Source organism: Pempheris klunzingeri, chromosome 9 (genome assembly GCF_042242105.1).
Source record: "Pempheris klunzingeri isolate RE-2024b chromosome 9, fPemKlu1.hap1, whole genome shotgun sequence".
NCBI lineage: Eukaryota > Metazoa > Chordata > Actinopteri > Acropomatiformes > Pempheridae > Pempheris > Pempheris klunzingeri.
In genome coordinates this window covers 14,164,400-14,180,798 of record NC_092020.1, presented here as the reverse complement: position 1 = coordinate 14,180,798, position 16,399 = coordinate 14,164,400, and the positions used below count along the sequence as shown (strand labels likewise).

The 16,399-nt window shown below is 41.7% G+C and overlaps 2 protein-coding genes and 2 non-coding genes across 4 annotated transcripts; all 4 read left to right on the top strand.

The window, feature by feature from the left end:
• The first annotated feature begins 2,183 nt into the window (after positions 1-2,183).
• Positions 2,184-2,255, top strand: trnaw-cca (transfer RNA tryptophan (anticodon CCA)). Its single transcript has one exon. It is a non-coding gene; the product is annotated as a tRNA-Trp (tRNA).
• Positions 2,256-2,528: 273 nt separating this feature from the next.
• On the top strand, positions 2,529-2,600 carry trnaw-cca (transfer RNA tryptophan (anticodon CCA)). The gene has a single exon. It is a non-coding gene; the product is annotated as a tRNA-Trp (tRNA).
• A 3,238-nt stretch (positions 2,601-5,838) lies between these two features.
• Positions 5,839-10,421, top strand: smtnl1 (smoothelin-like 1). Its single transcript, XM_070837131.1, has 5 exons — positions 5,839-5,968; positions 7,707-8,365; positions 8,472-8,586; positions 8,732-8,883; positions 9,731-10,421. Exons 1-5 carry the CDS (start codon positions 5,888-5,890, stop codon positions 10,113-10,115), a joined length of 1,392 nt encoding a protein of 463 aa, XP_070693232.1. The 5' UTR covers positions 5,839-5,887; the 3' UTR covers positions 10,116-10,421.
• A 2,256-nt stretch (positions 10,422-12,677) lies between these two features.
• Positions 12,678-16,121, top strand: LOC139207452 (oocyte zinc finger protein XlCOF8.4-like). The gene is made up of 4 exons (XM_070837176.1): positions 12,678-13,021; positions 14,178-14,278; positions 14,379-14,454; positions 15,016-16,121. Exons 1-4 carry the CDS (start codon positions 12,727-12,729, stop codon positions 15,816-15,818), a joined length of 1,275 nt encoding a protein of 424 aa, XP_070693277.1. The 5' UTR covers positions 12,678-12,726; the 3' UTR covers positions 15,819-16,121.
• The last annotated feature ends 278 nt before the right edge of the window (positions 16,122-16,399 follow it).

Here is a 16,399-nt window from a genome sequence, read left to right as displayed (position 1 = left end):
GACTATTAGTGTAAACGGATACAATAATGTATCTTTCGGCAAGTAAGAGAAAAACTGATGGAGATTTAGGATTGTAAGTGAGTGAGTGTGTTCTTAAAATGAATTAAAGTTGCCTCACAGTTTTTGGTCTTTGGAGATTTGTTTGTCGACAGCTGTGCCACCTCACCATCTTCCAAGTTTGATAACTATAATATGTAAAGACAACAATAAATACAAGTAATTTATAGAATTTAGGGATAAATACCTGTCAAAATGTCAGTGCTCTTCAGTGCCATTAAGGCTTGAAAGAAAGACCTTGTGGCGCAATGGTAGCGCGTTTGACTGGTCAAAGGAGGTATCTTAGTCTTTCCCCTTGAATGCCTCTTCCTGCACTCATGTCATGGTGAGCTTTTATGAGTATGACAATAATGAAAATGCCTTTGCTCAATTGTTAGACTGTGCTCTCCACCACCGTCATCGAATCACCATATTAGGGAACATCTTCTGTGCAAAGAGCACACAGGCTCCCTCTTGAATCCTGTAGTGGATAACATTTGAACTTGAATGCCATCCCTGTTCACAGTAATGACAGAAGGACTGCTCATGACCACAGCCCTTTTGGTGCAACCATAGACTGTATATAAGAAGTTGCCATAGTCTCCTTGACATCACTCATTGGTTTATAGGGTACCTTTGAAGCCATGCATGACTTTGACCACTGTCATATTGTTTTTGTTGGAGCCAGAAGAGACACTCTCTGAGGTTTCAACATGGCCAGTCTCAAGGTAGCCCTGCTCTAATGCTTACACTGTTTTATTGTTTGTTTTAATCTAAATGGAACCATGATTTACGAAATTACCATCATGCTGTATTGAAGAAGATTTGAAACTAGCCATTAACACCCATAAGGAAAATGTAACTGAGGCAATAACTGAGCAGTTGGACTGACAAATCAAATGCACTTTATCAGTAAGGGCAGAGCAGACTGGCTTCCCCCAGGTCCAAATGCCCCTTATTCCCTACTGCTGCTAGAAACATTCATTATGACTATTTGTGTTAACTGATACAATAATGTATCTTTTGGCAAGTAAGAGAAAAACTGATGGAGATTCAGGCCTGTGAGTGTGTTCTTAAAATGAATTAAAGTTGCCTCACAGCTTTTGGTCTTTGGAGATTTGTTTGTCGACAGCTGTGTCACCTCACCATCTTCCAAGTTTGATAACTATAAAATGTAAAAACAACACCAAATACAAGTAATTTATATAATTTAGACAGAAATGTCATTTTTAAAGTCAGTATATGAACAGCAAACAACAGTTGGGTGTCTAGTCTCGTGGCGCCATCGTGTGACCATTTGATAAAATTGCATTTCCTTTTGAAAGTGAGTTTTTAGTAACTCGTAAATAAAAACATGATGATAGAATTTAATGATGAACAGACCTTATGGCAGGGGTGGAAATTAAGTAAGTACATTTCCCAAGTACAGTACTTAAGTACAGATGGCAGTACAGTACATGGCTACTTCTATTTTATGTCACTTTAGACCCCAGATCAGGTTTGATGAGTAAAAAAGTTATTGAATCATATGTCATGTCCTCTGTTGTTACCAGATTCTAACTCAATTGAACATCTGAAAGAGATTTTGGAGCAACGAATCCTAGCTCCTAGCAACATCCTGCACCAAAAATGTAAAGGAACTGTATTTTCCTTAGATATTACATCAGATCAGATACAGTGTGAGGGATTTAGTGGTATCTAGCGGCGAGATTGCAGATTGCAACCAACTGGTGATTGTACACGACTGAAAACTTCCTTTTTGTTCGAATGGCTCCCATGCCTTCCACTTATTATCTTTCTGTAGTCTGTGACCGAAAAAAAGATGTTTAGGGAGCCCTGAGAGTGAAGCACTTGAATCTCTCTGTAACCTGAAACTCTCATTTGATTTAGCAGGTGTTTGGACTGAGCATCAAGGCTATATACTGTCTTATGGAAACAATGTCAGCTGCTGAACCAGTGTTTCTTGTCTGTTGTTTCGTACATTCTGTTTGAAATAGATAGCAGATTTTCAACGCCACAGATGGTGCAATGACTATCCTTTGCAAGTTCTGTTTTATGTAAAGCTGACCTCTTGGATCAAGTTCACTCTTGGATTTTGGTTCAAAATGTCAGCTCTCTTCAGTTTGGCCATTTGGTCTTCAAAGACAGACCTTGTGGCGCAATGGTAGCGCGTCTGACTCCAGATTGTAAGGATGCGTGTTCAAATCACGTCAAGGTTAAAGCCGGGTGAAGACAAGAGTGACTGTGCTGTGTGGAAATATGTTAATCCTGCATTGAAAACATCTGCATATAGTGAATTTCATGACTGTCTGTTGCAGTCATAGATTATATATAAGAAGTAGCTGTAGCAAGGTTTATCCAGCTTTTCTTTTTATATCTCCCCCTTCTTTTTTATATTCCCCCTATGTATATTGTTTCTATAAAAATAGAAACAATATCTGTTTATGAAATCCCGGGTGATTTGTCTGCAGTAATACTTTCAGTCAAAAGCAGACCTTGTGGCGCAATGGTAGTGTGTCTGACTCCAGATCAGAAGGTTGCGTGTTCAAATCATGTCAAGGTCAAAGGAGGTATCTCAGTCTTTCTCACTGAATGCCTCTTCCTGCACTCATGGCATGGTGAAGTCTTATGAGTATGACAATAATGTAAATGCTTTTGCTCAATTATTAGACTGTGCTCTCCACCACTATCATCAAATATGGTAATTCCTGACATGGTGGAAATACCATTTGCGCAAAGAGCACACAGGCTCACTCTTGAATCCTGCAGTGGATAATATTTGAACTTGAATCCCTGTTCAGCAATGACAGAAGGACTGCTCATGACCACAGCCCTTTTGGTCTCAAGGTAGCCCTGCTCTAAAGCTTACCCTGCTTTATTGTCTGTATTAATCTAAATGGAACCATAATTTACAAAATTAACATCATGCTGTATTGAAGATTTTAAACTAGCAATTAGCTCCCATTAGGAAAATGTAACTGAGGAAATAACTGAGCAGTTGGACTGACAACTTAAATGCACTTTATAAGAAATGGCAGAGCAGACTTTATCTGCTCAGGAGGCTCAGCTCTGTCCTGGGTTGCAAAGCAATCATCCATGAGACAGAACCACTCCCACCCCATGCAGGACACACTGACAGCACTGGAGACCTCCTTCAGCAACAGACTCCTCCACCTTCAGTATCTTATCTTATCTTAAATCAAGTAGGATCGTACCTCTGGAGTTTCCTTTTGAAGCAAGTGGAACAAAGGATTTCTGTGTTTTTGTTTCTGTTTGAACTGACTGCCACACCATACAGTATTTATCCTTACATGTTAGAATAGAATAGAATAGCCTTTTATTGTCATTGCGGTACAATGAAATTAGGGAAATTAGGTTCTGTGACATATTGAAAAATGTTTGGCAATCCCAGGTGATGTAGATGAAGTACGACATCCACTGAAAGAAAGTAGCGCGTCCAGCTCAGAAGGCTGCGTGTTCAAATAACGTCAAGGTCAAACAGAGAGGTTTAAGTTAATATCCCCATGTCTGTATGGTGATGATCTTTTCCAGGCTGCGAAACTATGACAGCCCTAGTATCTCCTCGTTACAGAAATATTCTCCCAAATTTCACTCCACATGGAGTAAGACCCTCCCCTTTGTAAGTACTAGTCACATCAGCAAATGTTGTGTTGACAGCACTGTTTTTTAATTGGATTGGAAAGATTCCTATTTTGTGGTTATTACTGTTTAAGATTAGACATTTGCTTCCCGCCTCTCCACTCTGCAGGCTGTAGTCCTTCATCTTAAATGATGTCTTCTTTTTTTGCGGGTGATGTGTCCTCAACACAACAGCAGTGGCAAAATAAAAAGGATAATCACACAGCAGCTTTGACATGTTATCATTTGACTCCACCCATGGACACACAGGCACACACACACTCACAGTCATTTTTTTCATCCATTATAGTTTTTGTTAATAAGAGCCTACATGCTAATTGTTCAGCATCTATGTTGTTTTTCCCATTTGATAGTATCTAATCCTCTACTTTTCCAAACAGAATGCACAAATACAATGCGAAATGTGCAACAGATGCATATTGATTGGACTTTGGTGACTGGGCCATGAGCAGGAGGGAGTGGGACAGATACACAAGAAGGCGCTGACATATTTATAGCCCCCAAGACTTAGACAGAAGGGAGGAGGAATAGAAGGATGTGGGGGGTAGGAGAAGATAATGACAGATAGACAGCGAGGGAATAAAGATAGGCATTTATTTTTAAAACCATCTGTTTGGTGCTGAATGAGTAGATACATTGTTCGGCCAGGACACAAGTTTGAAAAGCTGTTTAACCATGTATCTACTTTTCTTTAAGCATATGTCATTTGAATATTTTATCAAGGACAAAAAGAGATGAAGAGTGAAGGTATGTGATGGTGGACAGGAAGAGTCAAATGCAATTTAATATATGAACAGATTTTTAAAAATGACAGAAAGACGGGACATGAAATGTGACATATAACTGTTAATTTACATATTTTTTATCTGAACAGAACAGCACAGAATTATGGAAAAGATTGCAATTTTGGATAACTGGGTTATATCATTGTTAAGTAGATCTCCTTCAGTCAGCATAACGAATAACTCACGTAGCTAACTTCGGGCAAACCCAGTATATCGGCCTACTTTATGCATAATCTCACTTGGAGTTGTCGTTTTAAAGCAGCACTGAAAGGTATTCATTGAAAACAGGAGTGTGTATTAGGAAACACATTTTCCCCTGAGTTCAGCGCAAAAGGCAACCTGAGTTGTTGTACTACATGAGTGTTTGGTATCTCACAATTTATTACATCTCTGACATCAGTGTATAACTATTCTCTTTTAAATTCAATGAAAATGTTCCGTTAATTTAGTGTTTCACTTTCAAAATTTGTGAAACAAACAGTGAAGCTTTTTTGTGTTCTTGATGAGAGTTAGATGAGAAGATTAATAAGACTCTCATCTGTCCATTCATTATCAATGATAGAAAAAATCATTTTTGTGATTTTTGTGACAGATTAAACTTATTTATCAACTTATTCATTAGGCAGATTTTATTACTTGGAAAGAGTTAAGCTACCTGTTATACCTTGTTCCCAGTCTTTATGCTAAGCTAAGCTAACCGTCTCCTGGTTGAAGCCCCACATTTACTGTACAGACATGAGAGTGGCATTGACCTTTTTATCTAACTCTTGGCATTAAAGCAAATAAGGGTGTTTCCCAAAACAATTACTTTAAATTTGATTGACCGACACCTTCACTCATTTGAAAATGACAGCAGTCCAAACTGATCTAAAGACTAAGCACTAAGCACTAAGAGCGAAAAGGAAGTGTCAAATTGTGTGTTTGTGAGCATGTTTAATGGACTGCATACACGCACCCATGTGTTTATTATATGTGTGTGTACAGCTACGGTTTCCACAGCAGACGCAGCTGTCTGGCCCGCTGGACTGCGCCTATGTCACCATGACTCTATTTCAGGACCCTGTGTTGTTCGAAAGGTCAGATAAAGAGGCACAGGAATCCTCACAAAGCAGAGGGTGGAGGTGTCGGGTGAACGGGGGTGAAGGTGGATATCCACAAACCAACGCACACATCACAACCATGGGGCAGTGCTGACAGAGAGGGGGAGAAAGGGAGACAGGGACGGGGAAGCAAAGTAGAGTAGTTCGATGCAGAGAGATTAAGCAGTGAGGAGGATTCACCTTGGACTGAATGAAAACTTTCTTGGAAAGAAGGACGGGGTCATTCAAGAGTCCTCTGGCATTAGTTTTAAAAAAAAGTCTTGTTTGACCTTCAATTCTGTGAATAAACTGTTATCTCTGAACATCATGGATGGAGAATCGTCCAGCCAGGAGTCATCTGAGTCTACAGGGACGACAAGTCAGACTGACACCAACAATAACAACCAGGTTTGTGTTTTTGTATGTTACATGAAACTGCACAAAAATGTTTTCACATTGTAAAAACCCACTGGTGTTGTGATCTGTACCAGGAGGAATAGGCAGTAAGTATATTTGTGGCCGTGACAGGTGTTGTGTTTGGACAGCAGGACAGGAGAGGCTGTGCTACACCTGTTCTTAACCCTGGCTGAAGAGCATTACATACAGACACGCACAAGTTATGCAAAGTATTGCTCATGCACGCGCACAAACACACACCTTGGAGTTTCACATTTACCTCTGATGAGTCACCACTGCAAGGGCTGACCTGGTGTGACTGTTCCTGGTAGTAGGTCATCATACTGACATTTTACCAGATACATAGCATTTTAAATGTGATTACATTAATCTGTAAAAGGGAAATGCTGTATGCCACATTCTGCCTGGACAGTAGTGAAATCACTGAAGATTTTAGGGAAGTTAGACCCTCAAGTTACTGATGGCACCTTTCTTTCCTCAGATTATCTAATAGCACTCATGCCACAAGAAACTACTTTATATTATATTCTAATGTAAAGATTTGATTGGATGTGGATTTCAAAGGTTTTTACTAAGATTAATTTTACTTGTATTTTAGCTTGAGGTGTGATTTAAGAACTACAAAAGGCACATTTTCCATCTGAAGGTGAACCATATGAGTCATATTCATATAAGTGAGGTACTCGACAAATCCCAGAGTAGAGCTTCAGGTCTCACATTACAGTCTCCTCTTTGGCTCGAGGACCACGTTATCCCCATAGTCATGCGTGGATGCTAATTTTAGTACATCTGACTTAATAACCTTTAAGGCAGAAGTCATATTCACAATAATTCAAACAAGATCATCACTTGATTAATTTTTCTTCTTAAATTCTTCTTTGTATTTTTTAAAGTAATTCAAAATTTAAATTGTTCTCTGCAGTGAAACTGGAGCAGGACAGAGGCAGGATAAACACAGAATGTATGTTTGCACACCACTGGACACTAAAGCTTTCACACTAAAGAGCCAAACAACAGTAAACATGTCCATTATAAATGAGTACAGTAATTTACATTGGTCCAAGCTACAGCTGTGATCAGTCACGCTTATTTTAAATGCTTTGCATGTGATACATTGATGAGTCAATATGTGATGCAGATCTCTTGTTGGTCTGATCTGATTAAAAATATTTAAATGGCAGATGTGAAATACATCATCCTATCCTATCCTATATCCTATTTGAAAAATCAAAACATACAAATACATGTTACATGTTGTACAAGTCTCCTAGTAATTTCAACCAGGAACTTAGCTGTGGCCAAGGGAGAACCATCGAGCCATCCAAGTTAAGTCTGGATATATAGATACATTGGCCCAACCCTAACAATAAATACGTATTGAAGATAATCTTGAAAATAAAAATGTCTTACCTCAATAGATGAGTTGCTCAGTAATGAGATGGTTTAGTTATATGGAAGTTCAGTCACGCAATACAGGATAATTTAATTAAATCTGAATGTGATTTACAAGTAAATTTCAAAATTTAGGAATTATAAAAGATTCATCAGGTCAAGGCAGATTTATCAACAGGTGTACAGGTTAGAAATAGATGTGTGAGAGTGTGAATCGCACAGATCTACAGAAATGTGTGTAGATGCACAAACACACTTTCGAGCCTGTTTATCAGACAGTTTTTGCGGATGGCTTTCATATATAACCAAACTCTATTTCATGTTGCTTGTCCTCCAGACAGATGAGCCAGAGCTGGAGGAGAGTAAAGACCCTGGGAGAGAGCTTACAGCAGAGGAGACAGCAGAAGGTCTGGGGGGAGTGGAGGGGGAGAAGGGTGAGGAGGATTCAGTACCAAAGCAGGGAGGAGAAGAAGAGGGCGGCGCTGGAGATACAAAGAAGCCCCAGACTTCTGCGTCAGAGCATGTTGAAGGTAACGCTGAAGAGGCTGGACAAGAGACAGACAAAGCCTCTGCTGACGTTGACGTGAAGGATCCTGAAGCAACGAGTGGAGAAAAAGATGGAGAGGGAGAGAGAGAGGAAGAAAAGAAAGGTGGACAGGAGGAAGAGGTCAAGAGTGGTGAGAGTGGGAGAGATGGGGAGGAGATGAAGGACAAAAACAACGAGAAAGCGAAGAGTAAAACAGCAGAAAAGGCAAAACAAGCACAAAAAGATGTTAATGAAAAAGCAGCCAAAGGGGCTGAGAAAAAAAAAGTCAAGGAAGTGGACGTAGAAGCGAAAGACAAAGGAAAGATAAAAGAGGTAGAAAAGCAAGGGAAGCCCAAAAGAAAAAGTGATCCTTCATCTTCTTCCCTCTCCAGACCAAGACCGTCTGCACGCTCTATCAGAGCAGCCGCTAAAAACGACATCATTGCCAAGTTCCAACAAGGTGCACCGGAGTAAGTCATTGTACACAGTATCTCAAACTGGTTTAGAGAGTGGCAGTAGAAATATAGTACAATAAAAGGTTTCACTGGAAACTGTGCAATATTGTGACATTTTTAGGACACCAATACCCCGCAACTTCAAGATTCAGAGGTCATCTGCAGCTATGGCTACAGGAGCTTCAATCAAACAGAAGATACTTCAGTGGTGTCACAGCAAGACGCGAAACTATGAGGTGAGTTCAACACAGACTCCTCAAAACATGCACCAATTGTACAGATTTGTTTTTTAGATTTGGGACCAGAGAAGTTACAAAATGATATTTTAAAAAAGCCTTGCTGTAGCTGTGCTTTGCATCTTGCTGTCTTTTCACCTTTTAGGGTGTCAACATAGAAAACTTCTCATCGTCCTGGTGTGATGGCCTGGCCTTCTGTGCTCTGATCCATCGTTTCTTTCCTGATGCTTTTGACTACAGCTCCCTGAATTCTGAGGAGAGGGAGAAAAACTTCACCCTGGCCTTCCAAACTGCAGAGTATGGAGTATTCAATTCTTTGTCTTTGATTTACTCCCTCAGTTCGGTTCCTGACCTTTCATTGTCCATCAAGAGGAAATTATTTTGCAACAGAATGGCATGAAAACATAAAACATTTACACACTAACAACAAAATGGGACAATTAAAGACAAACTATGGGTACTATACACAGAATACACAATAAAATCAAAGCTCCCTGTAATAAAAGCAAAGGAAAACAGAGGATGAGAATGTTAAAGAGGACACATGTAGTGATGAACCTACAGAGAAATATCACATGAATCTGCAGCTCCCCTCGGCGCATCAGAGCTTATAGACTATAAGCTATAGTGAGTCACAGCTCATTGTTTAGCTGCCAGGCTCCCAATTTTACTGCTACACAGTCTACTGTCAAAGTGTCATTTTGAACAAGGCTCTGAAAAACCTGCTGCACACGACCTGTCTAGCTCCCAAATGGCAGACAGACACAGCTGTTTTGTGGAGTATTTAGCAATTGATTTTCCAGATATTTCCCTCAGGAGTTGGTAGAGACCAAAAACAAAACTGAAAGAGAATGAATACTGGACAAGTTATTGTAGGTTTAAGAATGCTTATTACACTTGAAAACTTCTGTCTAGAGAGACGGATGTTAAATTGACTGTGTCAGATTTAGCTGTGTGTGCAATTTGCCTGTTAAGAGATGATTCCTGTCTTGCACATTTAGAATACCCATACTGGCAAATCCATCAGAAGGTCAGTACTCTCTTTCTCCATATAGTAGTAGTTACTATATGTCACTGCTTTGTCTGACCTCAGTTCTCTGTTTTTCCTTTCCCCTGTCCCCCTTGTCACCTCAACCCCTGGCAGGTCCCTGGCCGACTGCTGCCCTCTGTTGGAAGTAAGTGACATGATCTTGATGGGTAAAAACCCTGACCCCATGTGCGTGTTCACATATGTCCAGTCCCTCTGTCACAGCCTCTCCAAAATAGAGAAGGAGAGGAGGGACAAAGAAAAGGAGGAGAAAGACAAGGCTGGTAATGAGGGAGAAGAGAAAGAGAAAGGAGAAGATGCAGCTGTGGAGGCGTCACAGGAGAAGGAGGAGGGAGAGTCCACTGAGAAAGGGACGATGGAGAGCCAAGAGGACAAACGGGGAGATGTGACAGAGACAGAGGGAACTGGTGAGGAAGAAAATGCATCAAAGAGCTGTGAGATGGAGGGAGATGGAGGAGCATTAGTTGAGGCAGAGTCCTAGAAAAATACTGACGGCAAACAGAAAGACTGAAAAGACCAAAAAGATTATTGATGGCTGCGAATTACAATGAGTAAGTCTTAGTTTGCTGTTGGATCTACTACTGGCACAATAAAGAGACACATCAGGTTGACTCTCAGCTCAAATGGTATTACATTTAGCTGTATGTTTGAAAGTGTACAACACTGTGTGCTTTTCTTAAATCACTGCTGTGTTGTTGTATATGTTTGTTTTCAGCACATAAAAAAGACATGTTCACTTTCCTCATTTGCTGTGTGTTTATAGAGACGATGAATTAAATAATGACCTTGTGACTTGGAAAGTTGTTTGTGCATTAAGAAAATCACAAGCACACACATTATATTACACCGGAACATGAACTGATGAACGTATTCAAAATGGATGGCCACTACTTCATTAAAAATCCTTTTTGTAAAAGCCTATTAATCATAAAGCGATTGTTGTTGTATGTGTTCCATGGGACAAACTGAGGTCTTTAAAGAAAAGGGTCGCCCCAACATTAAAATGTATAGTAGTTGAGAAGCAGCTACACTTTCCACTGACTGACAGGCCTTTAAATATAAGGACTAACACTGAGGCACTGTCTGAGGGACAGTGCCTCTGGAATGGCAGACCGGGGTGGTGGTCACTCTTTTTAAGAAGGGGGACCGGAGGGTGTGTTCCAACTATAGGGGGATCACACTCCTCAGCCTCCCCGGGAAAGTTTATTCCAGGGTACTGGAGAGGAGGATACGGCCGATAGTCGAACCTCGGATTCAGGAGGAACAATGCGGGTTCCGTCCCGGTCGTGAAACACTGGACCAGCTCCACACTCTCCATCGGGTGCTCGAGGGTTCATGGGAGTTTGCCCAACCTGTCCACATGTGCTTTGTGGACTTGGAGAAGGCATTCGACCGTGTCCCTCGTGGCATCTTGTGGGGGGTGCTTCGGGAGTATGGGGTCCGGGGCCCTTTGTTAAGGGTTGTCTTGTCCCTGTACGATCGGAGTAGGAGTCTGGTTCGCATTGCCGGGAGTAAGTCAGACCTGTTCCCGGTGCATGTTGGACTCCGGCAGGGCTGCCCTTTGTCACCGGAATTTCTAGGCGCAGGGGGTCCGGTTTGGGGACCTCATGATAGCATCTCTGCTTTTTGCGGATGATGTTGTCATGTTGGCTTCGTCAGGCCGAGACCTCCAGTGTGCACTGGGGCGGTTTGCAGCGTGTGAAACGGCTGGGATGAGAATCAGCACCTCCAAGTCGGAGGCCATGGTTCTCGACCGGAAAAAGGTGGTTTGGCATCTCCGGGTCGGTGGAGAGTCCTTGCCTCAAGTGGAGGAGTTCAAGTATCTCGGGGTCTTGTTCATGAGTGGGGGAAGGATGGGGCATGAGATCGACAGGCGGATCGGTGCAGCGTCGGCACTGATGCGGTCGCTGTATCGGTCTGTCGTGGTGAAGAGGGAGCTGAGCCAAAAGGCAATGCTCTCAATTTACCGGTCGATCTGCGTTCCTACCCTCACCTATGGTCATGAGCTTTGGGTCATGACCGAAAGAACGAGATCACGGATAAAAGCGGCCGAAATGACTTTCCTCCGCAGGGTGGCTAGACTCACCCTTAGAGATAGGGTGAGGAGCTCGGCCATCCGGGAGGAGCTCGGAGTAGAACCGCTGCTCCTCCACATCGAGAGGAGCCAGCTGAGGTGGCTCGGACATCTGTTTCGGATGCCTCCTGGACGCCTCCCTGGGGAGGTTTTCCGGGCATGTCCCACCGGAAGGAGGCCCCGGGGAAGACCCAGGACACGCTGGAGGGACTACGTCTCTCGGCTGGCCTGGGAACGCCTCGGGGTCCCACCGGATGAGCTGGAGGAGGTGTCTGGGGCCAGGGAAGTCTGGGCATCTCTGCTAAAACTGCTGCACGACCCCGGATAAGCGGTTGAAAATGGATGGATGGATGGATGGACTAACACTGAGCAACAACTAAAAATGAATAGAATATAAGAATACAATATAATATTTAAAATTATTTCTGAAAAATCATGTTTACATTGGCTAAATTTATAAACACAAGAGCTAAGCAACACTTTCATTCAATTTCATTAACTCTTTATCCTCTTTCTTTATCCACCACAATGTATATATATTCGTTACCTGTTCATAAGCTTTTTTTGTTACAGCATTTATTTATCCAAACCAGTACATTCATGTATCTCTGTCCACAATCTGTTCTCATTTTGTAATACAGAGTACATTGTTGCACAACCTGTTTGAAGTTCAGTTTATGCATTTTAGTATTACTCACCACCAGGCTACCACATCATACAGAAGGGGATTGGGAACACAGGTGAAAGAAAGTGAGTTTAAACTCAGATCCTCACTTAAAACCTTCTGTCAATAAACTCAGTTTAAGAATTCTCAGAATTCCGAATCAGAATTTGGAATTGTGCGTCAGAATTTGGAATTCTACGTCAGAATTCTGATTCTCATCTTTCTTTTCTAGGAGTTACGGTAATCAGCGCCATGCTACCGGAAACGTTACTGAGTTGTCGTTTTTTGTAAGCTAACCCGCCGACTGTGTCGCGCTGTTTTTCAACATAATTTTCGGCGGCAGCAAAGTGAAACATGACCACAGACATGCCGCCAGGCAGCCTGAACCTGGAGTGCCAGCTCCTGTCCATAATGGACGTGCTGGTGAAAGCGGCGGTGACTGAAATCAGTCAACTGTTCTCGGAGAGCTCGGAGTCTCTCCGCCTGCATTTAAGCCAGAGCCTGAAGGAAAACGAAGCCCTGAGAATGAGGATGAAGGTGATGAGGAGTGAGCTTTTCTCCCTCCGGCTGCAGACCAGGACCAACCGGCCGGCCAGCCGCTTCGGCCCGATCAGGGGAAATATCCCCAAACCACGACCTAAATCACAAGGTAACTAGTGCTTCCACTTTAACAATACTTCACACTCGAGTATCAATTAACGCAGCTCCTCCTGCAGGTCAGTGATTCTGAAATTCAGATTTCATGTTTTTTTTTTAACTTAGTTAAACCGTGCTTTGACTATTGTTCTCCAATGGCTTGTGTACATCTGAATATTCAATAATCTGATAATAAATCAGGCGCCTCCTTTTCACATGACACATGCACCAGAGTCCAATGGCTTACCCCTGTGCCCTGACTGATCAGTTTGACCTATTTCACTTTACATGACACATTCAACTTCAAGTAATTAACCAGTTATGGCTGCTAAATCCAGATGTCTCTAATTATTTTGACAGTGATGGCTGTCAAAATGCACATTGAGAACATCTCCAGTTATATCCTGACCAGCTCATGCAACCTAACGCTCATTAAAACTAGTTTATCTTGCTGTAAACTCAGTTGTGACTATTCATGATTTCAGGTAAATGTATCTTTAATCCCTCACAAATCAGTTAGTTGGTCTCTTCGGTCTCTAATGAAACTTTGCCTTCATCTTTTAAAACAGAGGTTATTAGGCCACTACTGAAGAAGCATAATCTGGACACTGATCTCATTAGCAACTGCTGACCAATCATAAACCTACCATTATTTATTAAGGAAAACAATGGATGTCATCTAACTTCCTCCTTTTAAACGCTGATAAAACTGAAATGTTATTTATCCATGCATCAACATACATATATATGTGTAAATTGTACATTGCTGTATTTTCAATTTTTTTTTTAAATGTTTTGTATATAATGTTCTATATGTAGTCTACTGCACTTTTATACATTTAGCTGTTTCTCACTATTGTTTTCAAGTACAAGCCATTGAGACATACCCTGTAATCTTGGGCTATAATAAACTTTGACTTGACTCAACATGATTTAAACCAATATATTACAAGTCAAGTTATTGGTCTCCTGACACTAGCACTATCTTGCAGGTATAGTATGTTAATCATCATTAGTTGGAATCTGATGTTTTTTTCCTAACATGACTTAAGATAAGTTAGTAGTGATACTGATGGTGATAGTAAACACCTCCTCACCCATACACCCCATCCTGAACAATATCTATCACCTTCACTGGTCCTAAAATGTTGTCCTCCTCTTTCCTCTAGTTGTCATTAAGCCACCAGAGGCTCAAAAGACTGCTGTTGAAGCTGCTTCTATTTCTCTTCAATCAGACAACAACACGTCCTCCTCTACCACGCAAGTGCAGGTAAATACAATGCACACACAGTACATTTATTTCCTGTAATTAATGGTTTAATTGTCTAATGCATTTTGTTTCCTCATTGATATGTATTCTTACATATTAGTGTGCAGATGTGGAGAGCCCTGATGTCATCCTGATCAAGGATGAAGATGACGTTGGAGGATGTGAGCCAGTTGTAGGTGTGTAGGCTTTTAACCATGAAAAACTACTGTACAAAACTGTCAGGTAGAACGGTCAAGAGCTGGTAGCGATTCTGTTTCTTCCTCAAGAGCACACAAGCGTGTCCTCATCAATTCGATTAGATCATTGATTGGATTCCATTATGTTTTCTGCTTCCAAAATACATATCAGCAAAGACTCGCTTGACCAGATCTGGTGTTTTTCATTATGTAAGCTTTCTCGTGTCATGTTGGATGTCAATGAGTAGGCCATTAGAGTGATTTATTACAACAAAGCATGTATGAACAGTTGTGTATATTTTACATTTGTGTTTATTTTTATACTCATTATGTCCCTTGTTTTTGCACTACTTCTGTCACTGACACTCTGTTTCTGCACCTCTTCTGTCTTTTGACTCTGTAACAAGAGAATTTTTCTTCTTGAAGCACAGTTTAAAGCTCAACATTGGCTGATTTAGTACTTGTTGGAGGGTGTTTTGCGTTCTGCTCTTAGCCGTTTCACACTAAGCTTTTTCACACAAACTCTGATTTATAATGTCATTTTGTCATTTGTCTTCTTAGGTCAGGATGACTTTGGAAACCATAGTACGCAGGGTGGTGTGGCAACAAGAACTCAGAATTTAGAGCCCGTTGATTCCTCCTGCCTGACCGGTAGTGACGAGGGGCTGAGAATCGTGAGTGTACATGGACGAGGTGAAGGGCCTCTGCAGGAGGTGAGCGATACCCTCTTCTCCGTCTCCGAACTCCAGGCTTTCAGCTCTCTCTCTCCTGACCACAATGTCACGCATGACAGTGTCCTGAATTTCACCACTGGTGCCAGTGACAGAGCCCTGATGAGAGGGATGCAGGACAACAATGTTGGACAGGCAAGAAACAGCCAACTGGAAAGAAATCAATCAACTCAAATGGCTTCAACAGCATTGAATCCAATAGTAGGAGCTGATGGTCACGTGGGACACCCCAGTCATGTCAGTCAGTTATCCCAGCAGCAGAGCATCTTCCCTCAAACCGTCAACAAATCCCTGGACTGCAGCTTCTGTGGCGAGCACTTCCTCAGCCGTGAAGACCTGATTGTACACCGGGCAAGTCACACCGGGGAGTCACCCATTCCTTGTTCCTTTTGCGGCAAGTCATTTGTCAACAAGACCACACTGAGCATCCACATGCGCATTCACACAGGGGAGAAGCCGTACGCTTGCGCGCAATGCGGGAAACGTTTCACTCAGAACGGCAGCCTGAAGATCCACCTGAGGACTCACTCTGGAGAGAAGCCGTACACCTGCAATCAGTGCACAGCCAGCTTCAACAACCCCAGCAACCTTCGCAGGCACATGATCACACACAACACTAACGGAGTTCTCTGACTGTGAACATTTCAAAGGTTTTTCAGCATGTTGCTCTTACTGACATGTGTGCCACAGTGTGTATTTGGGGAAAATGTGTTTCCTGTGGAAGAATCTCATCCTCCTGTCCCTTGTGTTTCTGGTTTTGTCACTGCACATGGAACATGATATTTGTCAAATGTGCTTGATAACCAACAAGTACACCCACTTATATCTTGACATCTCCTTTGTAAAATCAATAGGCTACTGTGGTTTCAAATAAGGACACAAGCGAGATCTCTGTTCAAATTGATAAGACTTGCATACTTTTTAATTCCAGCAATAGGAAAACAACCTTCAAAATTAAATTGCCTTTTTCATTTTTACCCTGGCTCAAAGGACTGTCAGAGTGAAACTTTTTATACAGTCTGAAAAGCAGACAAACTAGATTGCCTTTTGTAATGCATCATTCCCCATTCAAGGGAAATATACAGTATAGTGAAAGCTCGCTATTTTTTTACCCCGACATGACCAACTCTGCATATTGTTGCAAACGTAGCTCAATATTAGATGAGTAACCATTCAGTGCATAAATTATACTCATTAACAGTGTTTGAAACACT